The sequence below is a fragment of the Chamaea fasciata genome, unplaced genomic scaffold, assembly GCF_029207755.1.
Source record: "Chamaea fasciata isolate MVZ Bird 193981 ecotype frontalis unplaced genomic scaffold, bChaFas1.0.hap1 SCAF_679, whole genome shotgun sequence".
NCBI lineage: Eukaryota > Metazoa > Chordata > Aves > Passeriformes > Sylviidae > Chamaea > Chamaea fasciata.
The window spans coordinates 1-16,775 of NW_027094764.1; the positions used below are offsets into that span (position 1 = coordinate 1).

The 16,775-nt window shown below is 47.6% G+C and overlaps 2 protein-coding genes across 2 annotated transcripts in view; one reads left to right on the forward strand and one right to left on the reverse strand.

Moving 5' to 3' along the window:
- Positions 1-3: 3 nt before the first annotated feature.
- LOC136305820 (small ribosomal subunit protein uS4-like) lies at positions 4-5,325 on the reverse strand (the record flags this gene model as incomplete). The annotated part of the gene is made up of 5 exons (XM_066209128.1): positions 5,265-5,325; positions 4,842-4,943; positions 4,012-4,147; positions 2,029-2,214; positions 4-25 (listed from the first exon to the last, which is right to left on the reverse strand). Coding segments are annotated over exons 2-5 (441 nt in total), but the record flags the coding sequence as incomplete, so codon positions are not given.
- A 782-nt stretch (positions 5,326-6,107) lies between these two features.
- LOC136305821 (uncharacterized) overlaps positions 6,108-16,775 on the forward strand; it is a 28,789-nt gene continuing 18,121 nt past the window's right edge. The window contains exons 1-5 of the mRNA XM_066209129.1: positions 6,108-7,155; positions 11,001-11,134; positions 12,494-12,623; positions 13,432-13,499; positions 14,028-14,146. Coding sequence (XP_066065226.1) covers positions 6,933-7,155; positions 11,001-11,134; positions 12,494-12,623; positions 13,432-13,499; positions 14,028-14,146 — 674 coding nt within the window. The 5' untranslated portion in view covers positions 6,108-6,932. The remainder of the gene's footprint in view (positions 7,156-11,000; positions 11,135-12,493; positions 12,624-13,431; positions 13,500-14,027; positions 14,147-16,775) is intronic.

The following is a 16,775-nucleotide window of genomic DNA, read 5'->3' on the forward strand; positions in this document are numbered from 1 at the left end:
GATGTTCACCACCTGCTTCCTCACCCTGCCGATTCCCGAATCCCAAAAAAAAAACCCGGAGAGAAAAGGTCAAAATTTGAGGATTTTACGGGGCGGAAAAATCGCGATTTTTGGTTAAAATCCGCTAAAATCGCCATTTTTCCGGCACGGAAAGAACCTTTTTTTGGGAGGTTTTTGAGATGAGAGTAAATGTTCCAAGAGGGGAGAACGCTTGGAAAACAGAATCCCAAAATCTCAGCAGCTTTTCCCAGAATTTTCCAGTGGAAATCCGGAAATTTGGCGTTTTTCGGCGCCGAAATCGCCGGTTTCGGCACAAAATCGCTTTTTTTGGGGGGTGGGGAGGATTTTGGAGGCCTTTAGGGAGGAGGAAGATAATTCTGGAGAGCAAAGAGTCTGGGAAAGGGAAATCCCAAAAATTCAGGGAGTTTTCCCAAAATTTTTGAGTGAAGATTCCGAAATTTGGCTTTCCCGGCGCTAAAATCGCCATTTTCGTCACTAAAGCGACAATTTCTGGGGGAAGTTTCATCATTAAAAATAAGATTTAAGAGAGACAAATCCCTGGGAAAGAATATCCCAAAGAAATGGGGAAATTTTCCCAAAATTTTCGGGGAAAAAATTGGGAAATTCGGCTTTTTTCGGCGCCGAAATCGCCGTTTTGGGCACCAAAGAGAAAATGGGGGCAAAAGACAAAATTTTGGGACTAAACGTTTTTAGGACACAAATTTGACTTTAAAACTTGGGGGAGTTTGGGGGAGTTTTGGGGAGAAAATCCCAAATTTTGGCGTTTCGAGCTCTGAGCGTCGCTGGGAAATTTGGCAGAAAAAACGACGAAAAAAAATTGGGAAACAAAATCCCCAAAATTTGGGGATTTAACCCCAAAATTTTGGGATTCAAACAAAACCATCAAGAATATGTTTTAAACTTTGGGAGCCTGGGGGTTTTTTGGGGACAAAACCTTCAAAATTGTGAGTTTTCAACTGTCAACGTTGAAGGAAAAATCAGCAAAACGACAAAAAAAACGCGGGAAAAATCCCCAAAATTGGGATTTAACCCCAAAATTTTGGGATTCAAACCCCTAAAACCATCAAGAACACGTTTTTAACTTCGGGAGCCTGGGGATTTTGGGGACAAATCCTTGAAAATCGTGACTTTTCAACTGTCATTGTCGAGGAAAAAACGGGCAAAAAAAAACCCAGACAGAAAAGCCGGGAAAAATCATCAAATTTTGGATTTAACCCCAAAATTTTGGATTCAAACCCCTGAAACCATCAAGAACGCATTTTAAACTTTAGGAGCCTGGGGATTTTGGGGACAAAACCTTCAAAATCGTGACTTTTAAACCATCAGTGTCGAGGAAAAAAAGGGCAAAAAAAAAAAGACAAAAAAATTGAGAAAAATCCCCAAATTTTGGGATTTAACCCCAAAATTTTGGAATTCAAACCCCTAAAACCATTAAAAACACGTTGAAAACTTTGGGAGCCTGGGGGTTTTCTGAGGACAAAAACCTTTCAAATTTCGACTTTTCAACCGCCAGCGTCGATGTAAAAACCAGCAAAAACCCACAAAAAAATCCAGGAAAAATCCCCAAATTTGGGGATTTAACCCCAAAATTTTGGGATTCAAACCTTAAAACCATCAAAAAGACGTTGAAAACTTTGGGAGCCTGGGGTTTTTTGAGGACAAAACCTTCAAAATCGTGAGTTTTCAACTGTCAACGTTGAAGGAAAAAATCAGCAAAAAACGACCAAAATTTGAGAAAAATCCCCAAATTTGGGGCTTTTGCCCCCAAAACGTCACGACCCTGAACCCGCAACCCCTAAAAAAAACGACTTCAGGCTTCCAGAGGCGCCCGTTTTTACCTGGCCTCGGCCCCCCCGGGCGCTCCCCTTCGCAAGGTGTACGGCGGAGCCGCAGTGAAGCCTTGCCGAGCTCCGCTCCCGCTTTGCCCCAAACTCGGAGTTTTTCCGCCCAAAATTCCGGGCGGCGGGGGGGAGGGGAGGGCGTTTCATCCCGGCCGCCGGCACCCACCGGATGTGGCGCTGGCGGATCAGGACGCGGGCGTGGTGGATGGACTTGGCCAAGCCCAGCTTGAACACTTGGGTCTGCAGCCTCCTCTCCAGGAAATCCTCGATCTTCAGGCCCAGGATGTAATCCAGCTTCATCTTGCCCTCGTCCAGCACGCCGATGCGCACCAGGCGGCGCAGCAGGCGTTGCCTGGGGGACGCCGGGGAGATTCGGGGGGAGATTTAAGGGTTTGGGGGGAAATTTGGGGGGTTTAGGGGGAATTTGGGGGGATTGGGGGGAATTTTGGGGATTTGGGGAAAATTTGGGGAAATTTGGGGGAAATTTGGGTGGAAATTTAAGGGTTTGGGGGAAAATTTGGGGGATTTGGGGGGAAATTTAAGGGTTTGGGGGAAATTTGGGGGGAAATTTAAGGGTTGGGGGAAATTTGGGGGGATTTGGGGGGAAATTTGGGGATTTGGGGGAAATTTGGGGGGAAATTAAGGGGTTTGGGGGAAATTTGGGGGGGATTTGGGGGGAATTTTGGGATTTGGGGGGAAATTTGGGGAATTTGGGGAAAATTTGGGGATTTGGGGGGAATTTAAGGGTTGGGGGGAAATTTTGAAGGATTTGGGGGAAATTTGGGGAGAAATTTAAGGGTTTGGGGAATTTTGGGGAGAAATTTAAGGGCTTGGCGGAAATTTTGGGGGATTTGGGAGGAAATTTGGGGGGATTTGGGGGGAAATTTTAGGGTTAAAGGGAAATTTGGGGGAATTTGGGGAAATTTTGGGGGATTTGGGGGGAAATTTGGGGAAGAAATTTTAAGGGTTGGGGGAAATTTGCGGAGAAATTTAAGGGTTGGGGGGAAATTTGGGGAGAAATTTGAGGGTTGGGGGAAATTTGGGGGGATTTGGGGGAAACTTGGGGAGAAATTTAAGGGTTTGGGGGGAAATTTGGGGGGATTTGGGGGGAAATTTAAGGGTTGGGGGAAATTTGGGGAGAAATTTAAGGGTTGCGGGGGAAATTTGGGGGGATTTGGGGGGAAATTTAGGGTTGGGGGAAATTTGGGGGGGAAATTTAAGGGGTTGGGGGGGTAATTTGGGACAAATTTAGGGTTTGCGGGAAATTTTGGGGGAAAAGGGAAAAAATTTAAAAGAAAAAAAATGGGGGAAAAGAAATATGAGGGAAGTGTTTTAGAAGTTGGCGAAAATGGGGGAGAAAGAAGAGGGGAAAGAAGGGAAAACAGGAGAAAAAGGGGAAATAAAAGGGGGGGAAAGTTTAAAAAAATGGGGGAAAAAGGGGGAAAAAGGAGGAAAAATGGGGGGAAAGGAGGAAAAAATAAGGGGAAAAAATAAAAGGGGAAGAAAAGGGATTAAAGGGGGGAAGATTTTTAAAAATTGGGAAAAAATGGGGGAGGAAAAAAGGGGAAAAAAGGAAAAAATTTGAAAAAATTGGAGAAAATGGGGGAAAAGAGAAAAAAAGAGAAAAAGAAAGGGGAGAAGGAAAAAGAAAAGAGGAAAAAGGGAAGGAAGAAAAAAGGAAGGAAAACCCAGGAAAAAAACCCAAAAATGCAAAAAAAATATCCAAAAACAACCTCGGGAAAAATCTCCAGAGAATCCAGAAAAAAATGAGGGAAAATCAGGGAAAATCAGGGAAGGAAATTTGGGACGAAAAAGGGGATTTTTGGGGCCCCAAAGGGACCCTTTGAAGGGAACAAAACAAACAAAAAACAAAGGAAGAAAGAAAAAAAAGGAACAAAGGGGGGAAAAATAAAAAAGTGAGAAAAGGGGGGTGGGGGAGGGGGGAGAACTAAAGGAAAAATCCAAAAGAAAGTCTTAAAAAATCCAAAAAAAATCCAAAAAAAATCCAAAAAAAATCCAAAAAAAATCCAAAAAAATTCAAAAAAATCCCAAAAAAATTCCAAAAAAATTCCAAAGAAATCATAAAAAAATCCCAGAAAAATTCCAGCAAGGCGGGGGAAGGGTGGGGAAGGAGCTGCGGGCTGGGCACGGGGATTCCCGACCCTCGAAGAGGCGCTTGGGATCCTTCTCGTCCAGGGTGAGCAGCTCCCGCGCCGCCTTGCGGATCTTGGCCAGCGTGAACTTCACCCTCCACACCTCGCGCTTGTTCCTCAGCCCGTACTCGCCTGGAAAATTCCGAGAGAGCGGCTTCCCGGTTAAAAACGGATTTTCCCGGGGATTGGGGGGGGAAAAAAAAAAAAAAAGGGTTTTCGGCAGAAAGGAAACAAAAAAAAAAACACTCCCGGAAAAAAATCGAGTTTTTCCCTCAGAAAAACTCGACTTTTTCCAGGTGAAATTCAAATTTCTTTCTGCCCCGAAACTCAATTTTTTTTTCTCCACAAAAAGTTTGTGTTCTTTTCTAAAATCCTCACTGTTTTCCTAGAAAATCATTTTTTTCCCCCAAAATCCTCTTTTCCCGCCCCCTCAGAATTTGGTTTTTTGCTCTCAAAATCCTTTTTCGCCCCCAAAATCCCGTCCTCCTGCCAAAATTCCATTTTCCCCCCAAAAATCTTGTAATTTTTCCCTAAAACCCTCGCCGCTTCACATCAAAATCTTTTCGTTTCCCCTCAAAAATCTCTTTTTTTTCCCCCTCAATTCTTGATTTTTTCTTTTTAAACTTAGTTTTTCCCCACAAATCCCAACTCGTTCCCCCTTTAAAATCTTCTTTTCCCACCCAAACCCTCCCCGAAATCCAACTTTTCCCCCCCAAACCCCCCTAAAACCCCATTTCCCCCCCCCTCCAATCCCCTTTTCACCCCGCGAACTTCATTTCTTCCCCTCACAAAAATCAAAATATTAAATTATTTCACGTAATTTTACCGATCAGTTTCAACTCCTGGTCGAGCCGCGACTTCTCGAAGGGCCGCCGCGGCGTCACGTAGGTCTTGCGACACACCCAGCTCCTCGCCACCGGCATCGCGACTGAAAAACAAAGAATATCGCGATATTCCACACCCCAAAATCCCCCAAATCCACCTCGAAATTTACCAAAAATCGCAAAAAGAAAACCCTTGGAAGCGCCATCCCCCCGCTCCCCTCGGCACGTGGCGCGCCTCCCGCCAGGCGGCGCTTCCCGCCCTCAGAGCCCCGGGAGGGCCTCAAAGCCCCGCCGAGGTTTTAATCCCGCTTTCCAGCCATCCCGCCGCTCCCGCCGAATCCCCGGGAAACACCGGGGAAAGCTCCGGTAGCGGCGGGAGGAAGCGAGGAGGGAATTGCCGGTACCGGCGGCGAGCGCGGCCTCACCTCAGCTCCGCCGCCTTCGCGGGCACGGAAAGGGAAGCGCGGCCGCCAGCGTGCCTTTATATACTCCGGAAAATGAGGCCGCGCCTACTTCTTGAGTTATTAGCCAATCGCAGCGCGCGGAGAGGGAGGCGTCGACCAATGGGAGGGCGGGGCGGGAGGACCATAGAGATGAGGGGAGGAGGGCGGGAAGCGCCGCCATGTTTGCCGGAGGGAGGGGAGGAGCGCGGTGTCCTCCGAGGGTGAGCGGGGGGGAGGATTCCGGGGCCGTCTCGGGGCCTTCGGGGCGGTTTTCTTGGATCTTCCAAGGTCACGGATCTGCCCACGACTGGCTCGACATGTCGCGGGGGTGTGGTTTTGATTACCCCCCCCCCTAATATCTCTTAACCCCCCACCCAAAAAAAAACCCCGGCGGAAATTCCCTCAGAAGGCCCCTGAAAGAAACCCCCAACGATCTCCCAAAAATCCCTCCCGAAATCCCCCGAAATCCCTTCAAAAATCCCCAAAAAATCCCTTTAAAACCCCCTCGCTCTCCATCCTCGCGTTACCATGACGACCGCGAAGAGCGCCCCGCCCCTTTCTTATCGCCGCTTAGATCGGCAGCTCCCTCAGCCAATCAGCGCCGGCTCCGGGCTGGGCGGGACCATTGGCCGCGCTAAGCGCGGGGGGGGGGGGGGCGCTCCGAGGGGTTGTGGGGGGGGGGGGGGTCGCCGTCGGTCGCGATCGGTCGCGACAGCGACGCCTCGGCCGCCTCCGCACCCGGAGACCCCCCCGGGACCCCCCCCCACCTTTGGGCGCCGCCCCTTCCCCTTTTTTCCATCCCCCTCCTTTGTCCCCCCCCCCCTCCTTTTAAACCCTCCCCCTCAGAATTTCCCTTTTTTTTTTTTTTTTTTTTTCCCTTTATTTTTCCTTTTTTTTCACCTAAAATCTCCCTCCCGGTCAAACCCCGCCCTAAATTCCCGGGTTTTCCCCTCATTTTTTTCCTCCTTTTATTCCTCCGTTTCTCCTCCTTTTTTTGGGGGGGTTTTTTTTTTCGTCCATTTTTTCCTCCTTTTTTCCCTTTAAATCCCCGGGTTCTCCTCCTGGTTTTCCCGATTTTTCTCCTCCTTTTCTCCCGATTTTTCTCTCCTTTTCTCCCGGTTTTTCTCCTCCCTTTTTCCCGATTTTCCCCTTTCCTTTTTTCCCTCCTTTTTCCCCAATTTCCTCCCTCTTCAATTCCCTTTTTTCCCCCCGTTTTCTCCTCCCCATTAAATTCCTTTTATTCCCTCTTTTTTTTCCCCATTTTTCCCCAATTATCCCCCCCTTTAATTCCCTTTCCCCCCAATTTTTCCCCAATTATCCCCCCCTTTTAATTCCCTTTTTCCCCCTTTTTCCTCCCAATTCCCCCTCTTTTCATTCCCTTTTTTCCCATCATTTTCCCTTTTTCATTCCCATTTTTCCCTCGTTTTCCCCCCAATTTTCCTCATTTTTCCCCCAATTTTCCCCCCCTTTAATTCCCTTTTTCCCCCCTTTTTCTCCCAATTTCCCCCCCTTCAATTCCCATTTTTCCCGGTTTTTCCCCTCCTTTTTTCCCAATTTTCCCCCATTTTCCCCCAAAATGCCGCCTCCCTCCCCTCCCCCCCCCGCGGCTCCCTCACTGACCCCTCCCCTCAAGGGGGCGGGGCCTCGGGGATGAGGTGGGCTGGGCTTTTCTTTCGGCCCCTCCCCTTTTGGTCCCGCCCCCTTTTGCCCCGCCCGTTTTGGCCCCTCCCCTTTTGGTCCCGCCCTGACTGGCTCCTCCCTGTCTGGCCACGCCCCTTTCGGCCACGCCCCCCGTGGCCACTCCCCCCGCTGCTGGTGGCCGCCATGGCGTCGCTGGGACCCCCCGGAGCGCTGGGGGCGCCCCCGGCCCGCGGTGAGTTATTGATCATCGATTATCGCTTATCGCTTATCGATTATCGCTTATCGCTTATTGATCGGCGGGTGTTGGGTATTGGTTATCGGTTATTGATTGGCGGGTATTGACTATCGGGTATTGGTTATCGGTTATTGACTATCGGGTATTGGTTATTGGTTATTGATTGGCAGGTATTGGTTATCGGTTATTGATTGGCGGGTATTGACTATCGGGTATTGGTTATCGGGTATTGATTAGCGGGTATTGGTTATCGGTTATTGATTGGCGGGTATTGACTATCGGGTATTGGTTATCGGTTATTGACTATCGGGTATTGGTTATCGGTTATTGACTATCGGGTATTGGTTATTGGTTATTGATTGGCAGGTATTGGTTATCGGTTATTGATTACCGGGTATTGACTATCGGGTATTGGTTATCGGTTATTGATTACCGGCTATTGACTATCGGGTATTGGTTATCGGTTATTGATTGGCGGGTATTGGTTATCGGGTATTGATTGGCGGGTATTGACTATCGGGTATTGGTTATCGGTTATTGATTACCGGCTATTGACTATCGGGTATTGGTTATCGGTTATTGATTGGCGGGTATTGGTTATCGGGTATTGATTGGCGGGTATTGGTTATCGGTTAGTGATTGGCGGGTATTGGTTATCGGGTATTGGTTATCGCTTACTGATCGGCGGGTGTTGGGTATTGGTTATCGGTTATTGATTGGCGGGTATTGACTATCGGGTATTGGTTATCGGTTATTGACTATCGGGTATTGGTTATTGGTTATTGATTGGCGGGTATGGGTTATCGGTTATTGATTAGCGGGTATTGGTTATCGGGTATTGGTTATTGGTTATTGATTGGCGGGTATTGGTTATCGGTTATTGATTACCGGGTATTGGTTATCGGTTATTGATTGGCGGGTATTGACTATCGGGTATTGATTTGCGGGTATTGACTATCGGGTATTGGTTATCGGTTATTGATTGGCAGGTATTGGATGCTGGTTATTGGGTATTGGTTATCAAGCAGTGGGTATTGATTATCGGTTATTGATTAGCCAGCATTGGTTCTCGGTTCTCGGGTATTGGTTATCGGTTATTGATTAGCCGGCATTGGTTCTCGGTTCTCGGGTATTGGTTATCGGTTATTGATTAGCCGGCATTGGTTCTCGGTTCTCGGGTATTGGTTATCGGTTATTGATTAGCCAGCATTGGTTCTCGGGTATTGGTTATCGGTTATTGATTAGCCAGCATTGGTTCTCGGTTCTCGGGTATTGGTTATCGGTTATTGATTAGCCGGCATTGGTTCTCGGTTCTCGGGTATTGGTTATCGGTTATTGATTAGCCGGCATTGGTTCTCGGTTCTCGGGTATTGGTTATCGGTTATTGATTAGCCGGCATTGGTTCTCGGGTATTGGTTATCGGTTATTGATTAGCCAGCATTGGTTCTCGGGTATTGGTTATCGGTTATTGATTAGCCGGCATTGGTTCTCGGTTCTCGGGTATTGGTTATCGGTTATTGATTAGCCAGCATTGGTTCTCGGGTATTGGTTATCGGTTATTGATTAGCCGGCATTGGTTCTCGGTTCTCGGGTATTGGTTATCGGTTATTGATTAGCCGGCATTGGTTCTCGGTTCTCGGGTATTGGTTATCGGTTATTGATTAGCCGGCATTGGTTCTCGGGTATTGGTTATCGGTTATTGATTAGCCAGCATTGGTTCTCGGGTATTGGTTATCGGTTATTGATTAGCCAGCATTGGTTCTCGGTTCTCGGGTATTGGTTATCGGTTATTGATTAGCCGGCATTGGTTCTCGGTTCTCGGGTATTGGTTATCGGTTATTGATTAGCCGGCATTGGTTCTCGGTTCTCGGGTATTGGTTATCGGTTATTGATTAGCCGGCATTGGTTCTCGGTTCTCGGGTATTGGTTATCGGTTATTGATTAGCCGGCATTGGTTCTCGGGTATTGGTTATCGGTTATTGATTAGCCGGCATTGGTTCTCGGGTATTGGTTATCGGTTATTGATTAGCCGGCATTGGTTCTCGGTTCTCGGGTATTGGTTATCGGTTATTGATTAGCCGGCATTGGTTCTCGGTTCTCGGGTATTGGTTATCGGTTATTGATTAGCCGGCATTGGTTCTCGGGTATTGGTTATCGGTTATTGATTAGCCGGCATTGGTTCTTGGGTATTGGTTATCGGTTATTGATTAGCCGGCATTGGTTCTCGGTTCTCGGGTATTGGTTATCGGTTATTGATTAGCCGGCATTGGTTCTCGGTTCTCGGTATTGGTTATCGGTTATTGATTAGCCGGCATTGGTTCTTGGGTATTGGTTATCGGTTATTGATTAGCCGGCATTGGTTCTCGGTTCTCGGGTATTGGTTATCGGTTATTGATTAGCCGGCATTGGTTCTTGGGTATTGGTTATCGGTTATTGATTAGCCGGCATTGGTTCTCGGTTCTCGGGTATTGGTTATCGGTTATTGATTAGCCGGCATTGGTTCTCGGTTCTCGGTATTGGTTATCGGTTATTGATTAGCCGGCATTGGTTCTCGGTTCTCGGTATTGGTTATCGGTTATTGATTAGCCGGCATTGGTTCTCGGTTCTCGGTATTGGTTATCGGTTATTGATTAGCCGGCATTGGTTCTCGGTTCTCGGTATTGGTTATCGGTTATTGATTAGCCGGCATTGGTTCTCGGTTCTCGGGTATTGGTTATTGGTTCTCAGTTATTGACCGGTGGGTTCTGGATATTGGGTATTGATGACCGGCTATTGATTATCGGCTATTGGTTATCGGGTATTGGTTTATCAGCTATTGATCAGCGGGTATTGGCTGTCGGGTGTTGGTTATCAGGTATTGTTATCGGTGATTGATCGGTGGACGTTGCTCATCGCTTAGCGGGTATTGATCGTTAGCTATTCCTTATCAGATATTGGTTGTTGGGTATTGATTATTAAGCATTGATTATCGCTAATGGGTCAACTGGTTAGCGGGTATTGGTTCGTGGATATCGATTATTGGTTATTGAATATCCGCTATTGGTTATCGGCTGTTGGTTATCGGCCATTGATTATCGGCTATTGGTTATCGGCCATTGATTATCGGCTATTGGTTATCGGCCATTGGTTATCGGCTATTGACTATCGGCCATTGATTATCGGCTATTGATTATCGGCTGTTGGTTATCGGCTATTGATTATCGGCTATTGATTATCGGCCGTTGATTATCGGCCGTTGATTATCGGCTATCGGGCGTTCGGAGCCCTTTGTCCCAGTGTCCGTCTGTCCCCCCCAAATCCCCTTTTCCCCCCCAAAAAAATCCCAAATTCCCAAAAATCCCATTTTCCCCCCCCAAATCCCGGTTTTTTTCCCCTTTTCCGGTTTTTCCCCCGTTTTTTCCCAAATTCGCCGTTTCTCTCCCCGTTTCCAGGCGCCTTCCCTTGCGGCATTCCCCGTAAAATCCCATTTTTCCCCCCAATAATCCCATTTTTTCCCCAAAAATCCCATTTTTTTCCCCATAAAATCCCATTTTTCCCCCCAAAATCCCATTTTCCCCCCCAAATCCCGGTTTTTTTCCCCTTTTCCGGTTTTCCCCCGTTTTTTCCCAAATTCGCCGTTTCTCTCCCCGTTTCCAGGCGCCTTCCCTTGCGGCATTCCCCGTAAAATCCCATTTTTCCCCCCAAAAATCCCATTTTTTCCCCAAAAATCCCATTTTTTTCCCCATAAAATCCCATTTTTCCCCCCAAAAATCCCATTTTCCCCCCCAAATCCCGGTTTTTTTCCCCTTTTCCGGTTTTCCCCCGTTTTTTCCCAAATTCGCCGTTTCTCTCCCCGTTTCCAGGCGCCCCCCCCGCGGGCCGGGGCCCTCTGCCGCCGCCCTCGGCCGCTCTGCTGCTCTCGTGCTCGGGCCTCGTGGCCTTCGTCCTCCTCCTCCTCACCTGCCTCTGCTGCAAGCGCGGCGACCTCGGCTTCAAGGTCAGGAACCCCCAAACCCCAAATTCACCCCGAAAATTGAAAATTCGCCCCGAAAATTGAAAATTCGCCCCGAAAACCCCAAAATTCACCCCAAAAAAAACCAAAATTCACCCCAAAAATTGAAAATTCACCCCGAAAATCGAAAATTCACCCCGAAAATTGAAAATTCACCCCGAAAATTGAAAATTCACCCCGAAAATTGAAAATTCACCCCGAAAATTGAAAATTCACCCCAAAAAAACCAAAATTCACCCCAAAAATTGAAAATTCACCCCGAAAATCGAAAATTCACCCCAAAAAAACCCAAAATTCACCCCGAAAATTGAAAATTCACCCCAAAAACCCCAAAATTCACCCCGAAAATTGAAAATTCACCCCAAAAACCCCAAAATTCACCCCGAAAATTGAAAATTCACCCCGAAAACCCCAAAATTCGCCCAAAACCCCCCAAAATTCGCCCAAAAAACCCCAAAATTCACTCCAAAAATTGAAAATTCACCCCGAAAACCCCAAAATTCACCCAAAAAACCCCAAAATTCACCCAAAAAATTGAAAATTTGCACCAAAAAACCTCAAAATTCATCCAAAAAACCACAAAATTCACCCAAAAAACCCCGAAATTCACCCAAAAAATTGAAAATTCACCCAAACCCCCAAAATTTACCCAAAAAGTTGAAAACTCGCCCCAAAGCCCCCAAAATTCATCCAAAAAACCCCCAAAATTCACCCCCAAAAAATGCCAAAATTTACCCAAAACCCCCAAAATTTACCCAAAAATTGAAAATTCGCCCCAAAACCCCCAAAATTTGGCTATAAAAAACCCTAAAACCCCCAAAATTGCACCAAAAACACCCAAAATTTGCCCCCCAAACCCCTCCAAATTCAGCCCCCAAAACTTTACAAAAACCCCCAAAAATTTGCCCCAAAAAACCTCAAAATTTCCCACAAAAACCCTCAAAATTCAGCCCCAAAATCCCATAAAAACCCCCAAAAATTTACACCAAAAAAAAATCGAATTTTGACCCCAAAAAACCCCAAAACCCCCAAAATTTGCCCCCAAAAAGCAAAAAAAAAACCCAAAATCAAAAAAAAATTAAAATAAACCCTGAAAAAAAGCCCAGAAATCATTAAAATTATCAAAAATCTCCAAATTTTCCCCAAAATCCCTCTCCAGGAGTTCGAGAACCCCGGGGGGGACGAAAACTGAAAATTTCACGTCGAAAAATCTCCAAAAATCAAAAAAAATCACCAAAAAATCACCCAAAAATCACAAAAAATCACCAAAAAATCACAAAAAGTCATCAAAAATTCCCGAGTTTTCCGGAATTTCCCCAAATTTCCCCCAAATTCCCCGCGCAGGAGTTCGAGAACCCCGAGGGGGACGAAGATTCCGGGGAGTTCTCGGCTCCTGCCGAAGATTCCTCCTCGTCGTCCTCGTCCTCGTCCCCTCCCCCCGAGGTGTTCGTGGTGCCCCTGGAGCCGCCCCCGGGTACGGAAAATGGGGGAAAAACCGGGAATTTGGGAAAAAATGGGGAAAAAAAAACGGGAATTTGGGAAAAAATGGGGGGAAAAAAACGGGAATTTGGGAAAAAATGGGGGAAAAAACCGGGAATTTGGGAAAAACGGGGGGAAAAACTGGGAATTTGGGAAAAAATGGGGGGAAAAAACCGGGAATTTGGGAAAAAATGGGGGGGGAAAAATGGGAAATTGGGGGGAAAAATGGGGGGAAAAATGGGAAATTGGGGGGAAAATGGGGGGAAAAAATGGGAATTTGGGGGGAAAATGGGGGGAAAACGGGGTTTGGAGGCGAAAAAATGGGGAAAAATGGAAAAAAACATGGGAAGTTTTGAGGAAATAATGGGATTTTGGGGAGAAAAATGGGGAAATTGGGGGGAAATGGGAAAATTTGGGTGGAAAAACGGGAATTTTGGGTGTAAAAAGGGGAATTTTGGGTGGAAAAGGGGGAAATTTGGGTGGAAAACCGGGAATTTTGGGTGGAAAACCCAGAATTTTGGGTGTAAAAAGGGGAATTTTGGGTGGAAACCCGGGAATTTTGGGTGGAAAACTGGGAATTTGGGGTGGAAAACTGGGAATTTTGGGTGGAAAAAAGGGGAATTTTGGGTGGAAAACTGGGAATTTGGGGTGGAAAAAGGGGAATTTTGGGTGGAAAACTGGGAATTTGGGGTGGAAAAAGGGGAATTTTGGGTGGAAAAAGGGGAATTTTGGGTGGAAAAAGGGGAATTTTGGGTGGAAACCCGGAATTTTGGGTGTAAAAAGGGGGATTTTGGTGTCTGCAGCGGGGCCGGGGCTGCGGCGGCAGCAGCTCAGCTTCCTGCAGGAGATCGGCAACGCCTGGTTCGGAAAGGTCCGGGAATTCCGGGGACTTTGGGGAAAAATTGGGGATTTTTGGGGAAATTTGGGGATTTTTGGAGGATTTCGGGGGGAATTTTGGGGAAATTCAGGAATTTTCGGGGAGTTTTGGGGGATTTTTTTTCTGGGATTTTGGGGAATTTGGGGGAAGTTTGTTGGATTTGGGGGGGAATTTTTGGGGGGGGTTACGGGGAGCTTTTTGGGGAATTTTATTGGATTTTTTGGGGAATTTTGGGGAGATTTTACTTTCAATTTCGGGGGGGATTTTGGGGGGGGGATTTTCTGGGATTTGGGGAGTTTCTTTGGGGATTTTGGGGAATTTTTTGAGGATTCCGAATTTCTCCCCAGATTTTGGGGGATTTGGGGAAAACGACTGGGGACTCCTGGGGGGGGTTTAATGAGGTTCGGGGGGGTTCAATGGGATTTTTGGGGAGGTTTTAATGGGGGGGTTTTTTTGCATTTTTAAACGGGATTTTTAAAAATTATTTTTGGGGAGAATTTTCTCTTTTTTGGGTCCTTCCAGGTGATTCTGGGGGAGCTCCGGGGGGGTCCCGGCCCCGCCCAGGTGGTGGTGAAGGAGCTGCGGGCCGGGGCCGGGACCCCCGAGAGGAGACGGTTCCTGGCCGAGGCCGAACCCTACAGGTACCAAAACAGCCGAAAAACAGCCGAAAAACAGCCCAAAAACAGCCCCAAAACAGCCCCAAAACAGCCCCAAAAACAGCCCCAAAACAGCCCCAAAACAGCCGAAAAACAGCCCCAAAACAGCCCGAAAACAGCCCGAAAACAGCCCCAAAACAGCCCAAAAACAGCCCCAAAAACAGCCCGAAAACAGCCCAAAAACAGCCCGAAAACAGCCCCCAAAACAGCCCCAAAACAGCCCCAAAACAGCCCGAAAACAGCCCAAAAACAGCCCCAAAACAGCCCCAAAAACAGCCCTCAAAACAGCCCCAAAAACAGCCCCAAAAACAGCCCAAAAACAGCCCGAAAACAGCCCCAAAACAGCCCCAAAACAGCCCCAAAAACAGCCCCAAAACCAGCCCCAAAACAGCCCCAAAAACAGCCCCAAAAACAGCCCAAAAACAGCCCAAAAACAGCCCGAAAACAGCCCCAAAACAGCCCCAAAACAGCCCAAAAACAGCCCCAAAAACAGCCCAAAAACAGCCCGAAAACAGCCCCAAAACAGCCCGAAAACAGCCCCAAAACAGCCCAAAAACAGCCCCAAAACAGCCCAAAAACAGCCCCAAAACAGCCCAAAAACAGCCCCAAAACAGCCCGAAAACAGCCCCAAAACAGCCCAAAAACAGCCCCAAAAACAGCCCAAAAACAGCCCGAAAACAGCCCCAAAACAGCCCGAAAACAGCCCAAAAACAGCCCCAAAAACAGCCCAAAAACAGCCCAAAAACAGCCCCAAAAACAGCCCGAAAACAGTCCCAAAAACAGCCCAAAAACAGCCCCAAAACAGCCCGAAACAGCCCAAAAAACAGCCCCAAAACAGCCCAAAAACAGCCCCAAAAACAGCCCCAAAACAGCCCAAAAACAGCCCCAAAAACAGCCCAAAAACAGCCCCAAAACAGCCCGAAAACAGCCCCAAAACAGCCCCAAAACAGCCCCAAAAACAGCCCCAAAACAGCCCCAAAAACAGCCCCAAAACAGCCCCAAAACAGCCCAAAAACAGCCCAAAAACAGCCCAAAAACAGCCCGAAAACAGCCCCAAAACAGCCCCAAAAACAGCCCCAAAAACAGCCCAAAAACAGCCCCAAAACAGCCCAAAAACAGCCCAAAAACAGCCCCAAAACAGCCCCAAAACAGCCCCAAAACAGCCCCAAAAACAGCCCCAAAAACAGCCCCAAAAACAGCCCCAAAACAGCCCCAAAACAGCCCAAAAACAGCCCCAAAACAGCCCCAAAAACAGCCCCAAAAACAGCCCAAAAACAGCCCAAAAACAGCCCCAAAACAGCCCCAAAACAGCCCCAAAACAGCCCCAAAAACAGCCCAAAACCAGCCCAAAAACAGCCCCAAAACAGCCCCAAAACCAGCCCCAAAACAGCCCCAAAAACAGCCCCAAAACAGCCCCAAAAACAGCCCCAAAAACAGCCCCAAAAACAGCCCCAAAACAGCCCCAAAACAGCCCAAAAACAGCCCCAAAACAGCCCGAAAACAGCCCCAAAACAGCCCCAAAACAGCCCCAAAAACAGCCCAAAAACAGCCCCAAAAACAGCCCGAAAACAGCCCCAAAAACAGCCCAAAACAGCCCAAAAAACAGCCCCAAAACAGCCCCAAAAACAGCCCCAAAAACAGCCCAAAAACAGCCCCAAAAACAGCCCCAAAACAGCCCGAAAACAGCCCCAAAAACAGCCCCAAAAACAGCCCCAAAAACAGCCCAAAAACAGCCCCAAAAACAGCCCCAAAAACAGCCCCAAAAACAGCCCAAAAACAGCCCAAAACAGCCCCAAAAACAGCCCCAAAAACAGCCCAAAACAGCCCCAAAACAGCCCAAAAACAGCCCCAAAAACAGCCCCAAAAACAGCCCCAAAAAACAGCCCGAAAACAGCCCCAAAAACAGCCCAAAAACAGCCCAAAACAGCCCCAAAAACAGCCCCAAAAACAGCCCCATAAACAGCCCAAAAACAGCCCCAAAACAGCCCAAAAACAGCCCCAAAACCAGCCCCAAAACAGCCCAAAACAGCCCCAAAAACAGCCCCAAAAACAGCCCCAAAACAGCCCCAAAAACAGCCCAAAAACAGCCCAAAACAGCCCCCAAAACAGCCCCAAAAACAGCCCCAAAAACAGCCCAAAAACAGCCCAAAACAGCCCCAAAAACAGCCCCAAAAACAGCCCCAAAAACAGCCCAAAAACAGCCCCAAAACAGCCCAAAAACAGCCCCAAAACAGCCCGAAAACAGCCCCAAAACAGCCCGAAAACAGCCCAAAAACAGCCCCAAAAACAGCCCCATAAACAGCCCAAAAACAGCCCCAAAACAGCCCAAAAACAGCCCCAAAACCAGCCCCAAAACAGCCCAAAAACAGCCCCAAAAACAGCCCGAAAACAGCCCAAAACAGCCCCAAAAACAGCCCCAAAAACAGCCCCAAAACAGCCCCAAAAACAGCCCAAAAACAGCCCAAAACAGCCCCAAAAACAGCCCCAAAAACAGCCCCAAAAACAGCCCAAAAACAGCCCAAAAACAGCCCCAAAAACAGCCCAAAAACAGCCCCAAAACAGCCCAAAAACAGCCCCAAAAACAGCCCAAAAACAGCCCAAAACAGCCCCAAAA